Below are 13,969 nucleotides of genomic sequence, written 5' to 3'. Positions count from 1 at the left end.
ACGTCTATGCTAAGCCCGACTATACCCGCTGTCTAAGTTAAAGTCATAGTCTAACTTAGTGAAACCGGCTGCAGAAGACGCTCCTGTCGAGGTGTTAACTTCCGTGGACGACCTGGACGTCTCTGTGAGATGGTTGCAGTTCCATCTTTCTTAAATTTTTGTACCACTTTTGCTACAGTATTCTGACTGATAAGTAAAGCTTTGCTGATCTTCTTGTAGCCTTCACCTTTGTGGTGTAAAGAAATTATTTTCTTTGGGGAATTCTGAAGAGACAAGTTGAGCATCACTCTCCATCCAGTCACTAAAAGAGGTCGTTGTTGAAGAATGGAAAAAGATTGATGTTGCAAAATGTCGCCAATTTGTTCATTCCATGCCGAGAAGACTTGGTGCTGTCATTAAAAATCATGGAGACCATACAAAGTACTAGATGTAGTAGTTTTTGTTGTGGGGTGTACTCATTTTTGCACCACCCGAATTAGAGTCAAAATGAAAAATGTGTAATCTAAGTTATATTATTAACCTTACTTTCCCGTTATAAGTTAAACAGATGTTATATTAAACTTTGTCTTGTCAACATTTTGGAAATTGTTTGTGTTCAGTGAGAGATTGTTTAAAATGTTACTTTTCAAAGGGGGTGCACTCATTTATGCTCAGCACTGTAAACGTGTGGTCATATCAGTGTGATACCATAATACACTGTCGAGTCAAACATCAACAGACTTTATTTTTATTATTCCTCCATATACCTTGAGTTCACTGGAACTAAAAGTTTTTTCATGACTATGCTGTAGTACACAGGACTATATGCATGGGTGCAAGTTTTCCGGCATGTGCCGGAAGCTCCGGTTTTTTCGGTTCTGAAAAAGTCATTTTTCCAAATCTTGTAAATCCGTTGAGATTTTTTTTTTTTTTGGGGGGGGGGGTGGCCCTCTCACGTAGCATGTTGTTCGACCAAATCAACACAGCTATTCCAGTGTATACATTGTCAGACCCTCCAGGATTTCGCGATGTTGCGATTTGCAACATCAATGCAAATTCAACCAATCCCCGTGAATTCAGGGCGGTGTTTCAATTATATCCAATCACCACAACTTTCCCGCAAATTTGACCAATCGTTGGCGTCGTCTTGAGGTGACGTCGACAAACTACCTTCCACTTTACTTCCGTGTATACGTTCAAGAGAAGCGGCATGTGCGAGTCTCAGGAGAGACCGCCTGCACACAGCACTAGTATTAATAGGTTTTTTTTTTTTTTTATGAAGGCTGAGGCATTTCCTTTTGAATTTGAAGTCCGTGTTTATATAGGCTTCAATTCTCTATAGCGTTACTGAAAGTGTGTTATGTTTACACTGAAGCACTGTGTGCACGTTACGTTACGTTTTTTTTTTACATAATACAAGAAATTAACGGGGGCAGCACGGTGGTGTAGTGGTTAGCGCTGTCGCCTCACAGCAAGAAGGTCCGGGTTCGAGCCCCGTGGCCGGTGAGGGTCTTTCTGTGCGGAGTTTGCATGTTCTCCCCGTGTCCGCGTGGGTTTCCTCCGGGTGCTCCGGTTTCCCCCACAGTCCAAAGACATGCAGGTTAGGTTAACTGGTGACTCTAAATTGAGCGTAGGTGTGAATGTGAGTGTGAATGGTTGTCTGTGTCTATGTGTCAGCCCTGTGATGACCTGGCGTCTTGTCCAGGGTGTACCCCGCCTTTCGCCCGTAGTCAGCTGGGATAGGCTCCAGCTTGCCTGCGACCCTGTAGAACAGGATAAAGCGGCTACAGATAATGAGATGAGATGAGAAGAAATTAACGGATGCCAAAATTTTGCAAAATGGTATTTTATTTTCCATTGTCTAGGCAGTTTTAGCATCATACTGTGAGGTTCTGTTCAAATTTTGAACTGAGATTTTTTTTTTCTTTCTATGAAGCCTGAGCCAATTATTTTATTAGTTTATAATTATTGTTTAATTTAGTCTTCAGGAGAGACTGCCTGCACACAGTACTAGTATTAATAGTTTTTTTTTTCTTATATGAAGGCTGAGGCATTTCCTTTTGAATTTGGAGTCAGTGTTTATATAGGCTTAAGTTCTCTGTGGTGTTGCTGAAAGTGTGTTATGTTTACAGTGAAGGACTGTGTGCACTTTATATTATTTTTTACTTAATACAAGAAATTAATGGATGCCAACATTTTTGCCAAAATGGTATTTTATTTTCCATTGTTTAGGCAGCTTCAGCATCATACTGTGAGATTCTGTTCAAATTGTTTTTTTTTTTCTTCTATGAAGCCTGAGCCATTTATTTTATTAGTTTATAATTATTGTTTAATTTAGTCTTCAGGAGAGACTGCCTGCACGCAGTACTAGTATTAATAGGTTTTTTTTTTCTTACATGAAAGCTGAGGCATTTATATTCTATTTTAAGGTAACTTCATGCTGTGCTGTGAGGTTCTCTGCACTTTAACTTTTGAACCAACAGGTGCATTTGGATAAGTAAAGCCTATTTTTCTGCATTTTTGTAGTCCTGGTAATCTTTTATATTGGTAAAGTTGTTTATAGGACCATTTCTCAGTGTCTTTGTTCTTTTAATCAATAGTTTTTTCAGTAATAACTTAATATGTAACATATCACTCAATTTTAATCACAAAAAGAGAAAATCGCAACAATTTTTCGCAGCTTTCGCTTCCTCCCGCAATGTAATCGCAACAAAAACCTAAAAAACACCGCAACTCTCATCGCAATTTTTTGGAAAAACCCACGAAACATCAGACATTTTAGCCCGCAACAATCACAAAAAAGGCCCGCGAAATCCTGGGGGGACTGATATTGTAAAAAAGGTATCACAGCAAAAGCATATTAAAAATGGTTGGTTCAACATTTAAATTGGTAGTTGCTAGATGTTTTAAAATATCAAGCAACAATTTTTCGCAGCTTTCACTTCCTCCCGCAATGTAATCGCAACAAAAACCTAAAAAAACACCGCAACTCTCGTCGCAATTTTTTGGAAAAACCCACGCAACATCAGACATTTTAGCCCACAACAATCACAAAAAAGGTCCGCAAAATCCTGGGGGGACTGATATTGTAAAAAAGGTATCATAGCAAAAGCATATTAAAAATGGTTGGTTCAACATTTAAATTGGTAGTTGCTAGATGTTTTAAAATATCAAGCCTTGTACTTGAAATATTGTTATTTCAGATGAATTGATGAAATGTATTAAACATTTGTTGTGAATATGCAAATCATATAACTATTAATATTATAAATGTTTGCATGAGATTGCATGAGACACAACCATTTTAACTTGTAATTAAAAATTTTTTTCGAGCTCTAAGGGGGGGCTCACCTCCTTTGTAAAACCCCCCCCCCCCCCCCCCCCCCCCCATGGCTGCGCCATGCACATCTGACCTTGTCAGACTTTACGGGTTTTTGAAAATTTTATACTTGCACCCATGTGTATATATAGAGGATGTTACTGTACATGGTCGTGCAAAGATATGAAGTTTATCTTTGGGTGGTGAATGAGTGAGAGAAGCAAACGAGTGATGTGTTTTTCAACAAGAGAAGATAAACTTCATATCTTCACGCCACTGTGTAAAGTTTTTCATGTTATATGGACATATCCACAAAAAAATACGCAAGTTAATCAAAATCATTTTAATTTTGAACCTGTTCGCCATTTTGACAACGCACGTCTAGTCAGCGGGAGTGGCGTCATCGGAGTGAAATATCGGGAATTATTACACACACAACGCTTTTTCGATGGAATACAAACGTGTTCTATTCCCTTCTAGCGGGTTCCGTTCATTTGGTTTGATAGCATGCAGTATTGTTAGCATATCGCTTATCCTACGTGTATTACATCACTCTACCCGGTGGAGAATGAGCGTTGAATATGGTTTACGATATGGCATGGTTGTCAAGACAACATGTCGCACATCAGAGCTATAAAACGTCCGTGCTAGCGAGCGACTGTGACAATTTGTAATCAAACATGGCCGCCAGGTTTACTTTGTTAAATATGGAAGATTTTGAGAGAATTTTGAAAGAGAAAGACGCGTTGAACACCTGAAAGGAATGTATAACTATAATAATAATAATAATAATAATATTATTGGCTGGCTTTTTTTGTGGTACATAAGATATATTCCATTCAGTTAGCATGATATTGAACGAGTCGAAGACTTGTTCAATATCATGCTAGCTGAATGGAATATATCTTATGTACCACGAAATAAAGCCAACCAATATTACTTAATTGTTATACAAACGGAACACTTTTTTGATGGAATAAAAACATGTATTCTATTCCCTTCTACCGGGTTTTGGTTTGATAGCATGCGATATTGTTAGCATATCACTTATCCTACGTGTATTACGTCACTCTACCCAATGGAGAATGAGCGTTGAATATGGTTTACGATATTGCATGGTTGTCAAGACGACATGTCGCATATCGGCGCAGATACGAATATTCAAGAGTTTTCTGTTGCACATGCGCACAAGCATTTCTTTGTTCGGCGGCGGCGCCTGCAGTAAACGGTCACAGTGAATTGAAAATGCCAGAAGATGCATATTACACTCAAAACTTCCGTGCTAGTGAGTGACTATGACAATCTGTATACAAATTGTCACAGTATATAAGTGTTCCATCGAATGTGTATGGATAATAATATTGGCTGGCTATTTTCGTGGTCTATCAGATATATTCCATTCAGCTACTCGTTGAAAATGCAGAATGCATGTGTGAAAAAGTAAGTACACCCCATGATTCAATAGCTTGTCGAACCACCTTTTGCAGCAATAACTCGAAGCAGTCGTTTTCTGCATGATTTTATCAGTCTCTCACATCATTGTCGAGGAATTTTGGCCTGCTCTTCTTTACAACATTGCTTCAGTTCATTCATGTTTGAGGGCATTTGTTTATGCACAGCTACACAGCATTTCAATTGGGTTGAGGTCTGGACTTTGACTTGGCCATTCCAACACCTTGATTCTTTTCTTTCTCAGCCATTCTGCTGTAGATTTGCTGGTGTGCTTGGGATCATTGTCCTGTTGCAAGACCCAATTGCGGCCAAGCTTTAGCTGTTGGACAAATGACCTCACATTTGCCTCTAGAATACTTTGGTATACAGAGGAATTCATGGTTGACTCAATGACTGCAAGGTGCCCGGGGCCTGTGGCTGCAAAACAAGCCCAAATCATCACCCCTCCACCACCATGCTTGATGGTTGGTATGAGGTGTTTGTGCTGATATGCTGTGTTTGGTTTTTGCCAAACATGGCGCTGTGCATTATGGCCAAATATTTCCACTTTGGTCTTATCTGTCCAAAGGACATTGTTCCAGAAGGCTTGTGGCTTGTTCAGATGCATTTTTGCAAACCTGAGTCATGCTGCCATGTTCTTTTTAGATAGAAGATGCTTTCTTCTGGCAACCCTTCCAAACAAACCATACTTGCGCAGTCTTTTTCTAATTGCACTGTCATGAACTTTAACATTGTGGCCTGTAGAGTCCTAGATGTAGTTCTTGGTTTTTTTTGCAGTTTCTCTGAGCATTGCATGGTCTGACCTTGGAGTAAATTTGCTGTGACGCCCACTCCTGGGAAAATTGGCAACTGTCTTGAATGTTTTCCACTTCTGAATGATCTTTCTCACAGTAGAATGATGGATTTCAAATTGTTTGGAAATGGCCCTATAACCCTTCCCAGACTGATGCGCAGCAACATTCGCTTCTCTAAGGCCCTGTCCACACGGCAATGGATTCAGGTGACTCTGATAAAATTATTTATTGTTTCGGCCTGGCGTCCACACGGCACCGGTGTTTTGGGTGCCCCAAAACGAAATCTTTTGAGAACGGGTTCCAGAGTGGAAAAATCTGGCAACAGCACCGCTGCGAAGTCGTCTGGATGAGTAGAACGGATTTGTTTACGATGACGTCACAGCCACATGACTGTCAGTGCTTCACGCTGGGTAGAAGTGTAACGAACTCGATGCGAGTTGTCAACAAATCCTATAACTTGGTTCATGAAACGCGCTTACAAAATATTTTCACTGCTTTCCAAAAACAAAAACAATCCCGCCAGCAAAAATAGGGGGAAAAAAAGGAGCGATCTCACCTCTTCAGATGTTGGTTTAAGTCCGACAATACATTCCTCAAAAAGGGCGTAGAAGAACAAAGTAATCCATCAACGTGTAGCATTCAATTTATTCCGGACCATTAAAGAATTCTGGAGGATATCAGAATGTTGGCGTACCGGCTTCCATCTACCCCCGTTCATTCCTCTTTCCGCGTCTTTCGTTTTACGCTACTGATTAATAATCAAAACTTTGTGGCTAATGCTACAGAAGAAGGGGTTTATGCGCATGCGTCTACTTCTTCTATTGTTCTGGTGTCTCCGATGGGACCGTCTTACAGCGCACGTAGAGGTGTGGCATGTGTATTGCATCGTTTTCAGCAAGCGTTGCGTTGCCATATGAACCTGATATTTTACTGATCCGTTGCCCATGTGGACGCGATATTTAAAAAAAAAAAAATCTCGTTGCCGTTGTCGTGTGGATGTAGCCTAAGATCATTGCCGATGTCTTTCCTCCTTGGCATTGTGTTAACATACACCTGAGCGCTCCAGACCAGCAAACTGCCAAAACTTCTGCTTTTTAAGAGGTGGCCACACTTGCTGATGATCAATTCATTTGATCAGCAACACCTGGCTGCTAATTGCCTTCATAATTTCTATGGAAGCAGTAAGGGTGTACTTAATTTTTCACACACTGCTGCTGCATTTTTGGCTTACTTTGTGTTAAATAAATAATGACAGGGTGAATATGTCACGTGTTATTGGTCATCTGAGGTTGTATTTGCTTAATTTTAAGACCTGGTAAGGACCAGATAGATGATTTTTTTTTTTTTCATTATTATGTCCTGACACTTAAAACGTAGACTTGAAAGAGGGTGTACTTTCTTTTTCACATGACTGTAAATATGAGTTTATTCCTGGTCATTGCATTACTACAGTACATACGGAGAGCTCGCGTCTACACTGTAGACCCACTTGTGTTCTTAATGGCAATACAAAAATTATATACAGTACCAGGTAAAAGTTTGGACACCCTTTCGAGTTCAATGGTTTTTCTTTATTTTTATTAATTTAAAGACACTTCATGTCTTAAAGTAATGATGGATGTCGTTTCTCTTTATTAGTTGAGCGGTTCTTGGCATAATATAGATTACTACAGTTGTGGAATAGGGCTATTTACTGTATTTTTATTATTTACTGTTTACTATTTCCTCTCAAACACATTAATAAGGCAAGAAATTGCACCAATTAACTTTTTTGATGAGACACATCTGTTAATTGAAAAACATTCCAGGTGACTACCTCATGAGGCTGGTTAAGATAATGCTAATAGTGTGCAAAGCATCATCAAGGGAAGCGCTGGTTAGTTTGAAGAATTGAAAATATTAAGCATTTTCTTTTATTTTTAACACCTTTTTTTTTTTTGTTCACCACATAATTCCATATATGTTCCATACACTACCGTTCAAAAGTTTGGGGTCACCCAGACAATTTTGTGTTTTCCATGAAAAGTCACACTTTTATTTACCACCATAAGTTGTCAAATGAATAGAAAATATAGTCAAGACATTTTTCTGGCCATTTTGAGCATTTAATCGACCCCACAAATGTGATGCTCCAGAAACTCAATCTGCTCAAAGGAAGGTCAGTTTTATAGCTTCTCTAAAGAGCTCAACTGTTTTCAGCTGTGCTAACATGATTGTACAAGGGTTTTCTAATCATCCATTAGCCTTCTGAGGCAATGAGCAAACACATTGTACCATTAGAACACTGGAGTGAGAGTTGCTGGAAATGGGCCTCTATACACCTATGGAGATATTGCACCAAAAACCAGACATTTGCAGCTAGAATAGTCATTTACCACATTAGCAATGTATAGAGTGGATTTCTGATTAGTTTAAAGTGATCTTCATTGAAAAGAACAGTGCTTTTCTTTCAAAAATAAGGACATTTCAAAGTGACCCCAAACTTTTGAACGGTAGTGTATGTTATTTCATAGTTTTAATATCTTTTACTGTTCTACAATGAAGAAAATACAGAAAAACCTCTGAATGAGTAGGGGTGTCCAAACTTTTGACTGGTACTGTCTTAAAAATAAAATGTATATAAAACATTACATCAAACTTTAAATTAGATAAAATTAACTTTGATGCACATTTCATTTGGGGCGGCACGGTGGTGTAGTGGTTAGCGCTGTCGCCTCACAGCAAGAAGGTCCGGGTTCGAGCCCCGTGGCCGGCGAGGGCCTTTCTGTGTGGAGTTTGCATGTTCTCCCCGTGTCCGCGTGGGTTTCCTCCGGGTGCTCCGGTTTCCCCCACAGTCCAAAGACATGCAGGTTAGGTTAACTGGTGACTCTAAATTGAGCGTAGGTGTGAATGTGAGTGTGAATGGTTGTCTGTGTCTATGTGTCAGCCCTGTGATGACCTGGCGACTTGTCCAGGGTGTACCCCGCCTTTCGCCCGTAGTCAGCTGGGATAGGCTCCAGCTTGCCTGCGACCCTGTAGAACTGGATAAAGCGGCTAGAGATAATGAGATGAGATGAGACACATTTCATTTGACCAGGTTTTTTAAAAAAAAAAAAATGTAAAATTCATCGTCACATTTCAGAAAAAAAAGCAGCTGGTGCGGGAACAGCGGTTTACAGCTGTGCTATTGATTTTATCCAGGAATTTTACATTTGTTGTATCACTAGAGGGAAAAACTGGTGACCTGTGCAGGTCTGAGCTCAGCCTTTTACGTTGATGCTAGGATTCGAACTGACGTTGTAAAATCTGTTCCTTTCCTGGATCACACTCTAGACCGCTCAGCCATGGAGGATCACATCGTGAAAGGAGGTTATGTAACGTGGCACTTACATATTCAGTACGCAGTGGCGCCACACTGCAAATCGCTGCCTGAGTCGTGCCAGCCAATGGCCATGTTGCATTCCTAAACACACTCAAACTCGGTTAAACATACACATACAGACAAGTGCCTCTGTAGGCTTCAGTCAAAGGCTGAGCCAAAAATAAATAGGTCATACTAATATCACCTACCTGTTGTTTCTTGACAGGATTATCCAATCCAAGGTAGCAATGATGGACTTCCCATGGCACAGTGGGAAAGTTTTAGAGCAGCTGAACCATCAGCGTCAGCAGGATCTCCTGTGTGACTGCACGTTTGTGGTCGACGGAGTGGACTTCAAAGCCCACAAGGCCGTACTGGCAGCGTGCAGCACGTACTTCCATACACTCTTTCTAGACCAGAAGGATGTTGTGCATTTGGATATCAGTAATGCTGCAGGTATACAGAATCTAATCTAATTTAACATTTCCATCATGACCAGTATTATTTAAATATTTATCAGCATTTTAACTGAGTGCAAAATTTTGTCCCCCACCCCACCCCCCAATGTGTTGGTGGACTTTTATTTGACAATCTCTCTACAATTAGGCATATCAGACGCTCGCTGGCCGTGCTGTGAAACCTATCCATGCAGACGCTCATCTAAGTTTCCAAATCTGTCATTTGCTTAACTCTTGAATATTTTCTATCGTGAATACTATCATTAAAAAGTTTATAATCTCTGCTTTCCAAATAAATTTATCTCGTTAAGATCTGTTCAGTACTTTGGGAGTAACGGCAGGTTGAAGTTGGTACTACAGAGTAAAAACTCTGCTCGCGTGACGTCGGGAAACTGCCGGTGGTTTTCTTTTTGAGTCACGGGACAGCGGTCAGGCTCTGTCTCTTCTGATCGGTTTCCCACTGGATTACTCGTCAATATCAATCAGCTAACTTTTATAGGGATGTTCTCTCGCCCTCACTGTTTCCGATCAAGTATTCAGCAAAATTTTCCGTCTGCTAGCTTTGATGTTATGATTCACGGGAGACTTTTTGAAGTGAGTTTTCATAGCTTTACCTACTTATTTTTTTCAAATCAAACTGATTCATGTAAATAAATAACTATTTTCGAATATAACTGGAGTTGTTTTGATGAAAAATGTTGAGATCTTAGCGGTCGGAATGAGATTTTAAAAACCGGAAGTCAGAAACGCGAGTGTCAATTTCAATTCAATGAATTGGAGTTGTTTATTGGATGCGGATCACGTAATTTTTTCGAGGTTCACCTTGAAAGCTGTGAATGTTCTCATTTATATTCTTTAATATAAACACTACTAGGTCCTACTTTTGAGAAATATAAAGCCCTACAGAATACAAAAAGGGTATTAGAAATAATCTTTTATTAATGTTTACGGTTTTACCTAATTAGCATAATTAATAGTAATTAAATACTAATTTGCGTAATTAGTTTTTACTAATTTTTCAAACTTTGTATTCAGTATACAACCATCTATGTGCTGCCAATTTCCATGTAAATATCTTGAAAAATAGAAAAGTTATGAAGAAAAAACATTCGATCTCATTGGTTAATGAGGCCCATTTTGGACCATGTGATCCTCAGACAGATTATTACGGCAGTTTTCTAAACATTAAGCCGTTTTTTCAATCTTTGATTTGTCATATCTGAAGAACGGATAAGCATGTTTTAATTCTGAATGGGAGCAGTTTCAAGCAATTTGGACTGAATTTGAATTTTCACCCGATATGCCTGATACAACATCCTGTATGACGTTAAAGTTTCAACAGAAAAATTTGAAAGGATGAAACCGAACACACTAAATGTCTTGTTCTTGTTGGAATAAACTACTTTTCTGTGTCCTCGTATCTCGAAGGTGTGCAAACTCTTGCACTCAGTCATACATTTTCTTGACATGTTACAATTTCTGTTTCTCCTAACCGTCAACGTTTATGATCCTTGCAGGCCTCGGACAGATCCTCGAATTTATGTACACCGCTAAGCTGACGCTGAACCCTCAGAACATCGAGGACGTGCTGGCCGTAGCCACTTTTCTTCAGATGCAAGAAATTGTCAATGCTTGCTCAGCTTACAAGTCACTCACAGAACCTCCGGTGTTAAACGACGGTCAGTAGTGTCCAAGTTTATTATATGCATAAGGCAACTCACAGGTTTATTTTAATGTGCTTGTTCTTATATGAGGGTACTTCTTCAGAAAGTTCTCACCCAGAGAACATCACAGGAGAAAGATTGTTCTTGCGTTATTTTTAACATGGTCTCCTTTAACTTCAATGAACTTGGTCCACTGATGTTCAAGCTTCACTATTCCTTTGCGGAAGAAGGTCACATCTACCCCTTTTCCACCAAATCAGTTCCTGGGCTGGTTCGGGGCCAGTGCTGGTGCTGGTTCACAACTCGTTCAACTTGCGAGCCAGCTGAGAACCAGTTTGCTTTTCTATAGCTCGCGGTGCTAAGGGGAGCCACGTCGCTGTATATGTCAGTTACATCGCTGTATACATCAGTTACGTCGCTGCGTTTGCATAAACCTTGGCACGAACATCGAAGCAACAACAACACGGAGAAAAAGCAGCAGCAACAACAACAATAATAATGGATGACTTTGCGTTTGTACAGCTGCTGCTTCTCGTCGCTTAAAAATGGCGACCTTTCGCGGTCTTGCGATTTGTTGTTGGTCTTAACAACTCCGCCCCCCTGCTGATGTAAGCGGTTCTTTCCTCTGGTCCAGCAAAGAGTTGGTGCTAGCCTGGAACCGTTTTTTCTGGCCCCAGAGCCAGTTCTTTGTTCAGTGGAAACAGAAAACCCGGTTCCAAACTAAGCACTGGCCCCGAACCAGCCCTGGAACTGCTTTGGTGGAAAAGGGGCAATCTTGAGCCTCCAAATCCTCCTCAACAGCATGGATGACTTCATCATCACTCTGAAAATGGCGACCAGGCGAGCGGGATTTCAGTTTGGGGAACAGACTGATGTCAGACGGTGCCAGGGCGGGTGACTAAGGTGCATGGGGCAACAGTTCAAAGCTACGTTTGGCTGCTTCTGCCCCTGCTACCTGTGCTGTGTGGACGGGCGCATTGTCCTGGAGCAACAGCACGCCAGCTCGAAGCTTTCCTCTTTTTTTTTTTTTCTTTGATCACTTCTTTCATTTGAGTGTTTGTGGACAGTGATTATAAGGCTTTATAGTATACAGTTATGCCCTGAAATGGAAGTTACGCCCTTTGTTTCTGGGTGAGGCCAAGAACATTTTGAAGTACCCTCATACAGTACCAGCCAAAAGTTTGTACACCCGTACTGATTTGTAGGTTTTTCTGTACTTTAATTATTTTCTACATTGTAGCACAATATTGAAGAACTTAAAACTATATGGAATTATGTGGTAAACAAAAAAGTGTTAACTTTTTTTTTCTTAACCCCTTCAATGCCCTTGGACGAGTCACGTACGTCATGAAATCTTTTACCACTGTGCCTTATAACGTATGCTACTCGTCATAAAAACCTCCTTTTATGCACCTTACATGGCATACTTCACAGTGGCACATTACCGCGAGTTGGCCTAGTGGTTAGCGTGTCTGCCTCTTGATCGGGAGATCGCAAGTTCTAATCACGGTCGGGTCATACCAAAGACCATCATAAAAATGGTACCCAGTTACTTACGTTGTGTTTTCAAGTACTAGTAATTCATGTTTATGGACAGGTTCTCATTGACAAGATCCGTTGTCTTGTTTTTGTTTTTGTTTTTTTTGGATGTTTTTGAAGTGTTTTTTGATTACTAAAGTTATTTTTACTCTCCAACAGTGTTTTTTGTGAATTTTCTATACAAATATTAAAAATATAAAGTTCTGAACAAGTTAGATTATTAAAATATCCCAATTTTGACCTATTTTTGTCCTATATGCCCGGCACATTACAATTAATTATGGGTGGCAGCCAAGGGGTTAAAGGGCTGATGACACGAACATGACTCTATGCAATTTCTTAAATAAACTATACAACATGGCAAACATGTTAGATTTCTGTTATAATTACGTGAAAAGAAGCTGTTGTTACGCGAATATCCAACTTTTAATTGCACAGCGCAAGAAAACTGGGTCCGTGGCTCGCGGCCATGTTGTGACATCAGCGGAAGAACATGCTGCGGTTCACTGGCTGTTCTACTCAATGGAAATGGTGCATGAAAACGCCGGTGAACTCTCTAGTGCTAGCTCTTCAACAACCAAATACTGGTACTTTAAGCAGTGATCATGATGGCATGATTTTATCTGATTTTAAATAAATGAGATTGATAATAATGTGAATGTTCACAACTAGTACATACAAACTCTGCAGCTTCTGATTCAGCAGCTGTGTCATACTCTGCAAAAACATCAGCAAGAACCTACAATATAAATGGGAATGCAATACACTAAGCGCAAATGACTTTTGGAAAGTATAATTTCAAAATTTTTTCTACATATTCTTGAAGTCGGTCATCGGGGTACTTGCTACCGTTCCCTAACAACGCATGGCAAAGGGTAAAGTGTAGTGTTGCTACGAGTACTTGCTAAAGCCTCCGGTGGAAGATCCTCGATGTGCTGATAAGACATACAGTTCTATATAACACACAAGTGTCACGATAATCACAAAACAGATGCACATTGTTAAAATACCTAATTTTTAAGCAATCATGTATTGATCTCTTCCAAATAGAATCTATGATAGCCTACCCTCTTTACCCTTTGCCTCTCGTTGCTAGGCGGCAGTTACATGAAAGCCGCAAGCTTTCACAAGCAAATACATGACTGATATCACGCCGACTTTATGATTACATTTATGATTATCATGAATGTGTACTCTATGATGTGTACTCTATGAGCGCTCTGGAGCGAGTCACTTCCAAGATGGCTGTGCAGACCGCATGGTTACTATTTTTAGCATCATGTCGGAGCACTCTATAGCTCTACGTACCTTTATCTTATGTCATTTCTCAACACATGTTCTGACAGGAGGACTGTCTTTGGAGGAGTCGCCTTGTCTCAGGCGACTGCTGGATCCGGCATAGCTACTAGTAGACCCCCTCCGGA

General features: G+C 40.1%; 1 protein-coding gene across 4 annotated transcripts in view; it reads left to right on the top strand.

The window, feature by feature from the left end:
* zbtb17 (zinc finger and BTB domain containing 17) overlaps positions 1-13,969 on the top strand; it is a 55,833-nt gene that overhangs the window by 8,829 nt on the left and 33,035 nt on the right. For 2 of the 4 annotated variants that reach the window (XM_060938328.1, XM_060938327.1), the window contains exons 2-3: positions 9,111-9,340; positions 10,860-11,021. In XM_060938328.1, the coding sequence (XP_060794311.1) occupies positions 9,133-9,340; positions 10,860-11,021 (370 nt within the window). In that variant the 5' untranslated portion in view covers positions 9,111-9,132. The remainder of the gene's footprint in view (positions 1-9,110; positions 9,341-10,859; positions 11,022-13,969) is intronic. The other 2 variants (XM_060938329.1, XM_060938330.1) reach the window with 1 other exon arrangement.

The sequence above is a fragment of the Neoarius graeffei genome, chromosome 13 (assembly GCF_027579695.1).
Source record: "Neoarius graeffei isolate fNeoGra1 chromosome 13, fNeoGra1.pri, whole genome shotgun sequence".
NCBI classification, from domain to species: Eukaryota; Metazoa; Chordata; class Actinopteri; order Siluriformes; family Ariidae; genus Neoarius; species Neoarius graeffei.
Note: the sequence above shows the minus strand (reverse complement) of the source record. Positions and strands in the feature narration are given on the sequence as shown.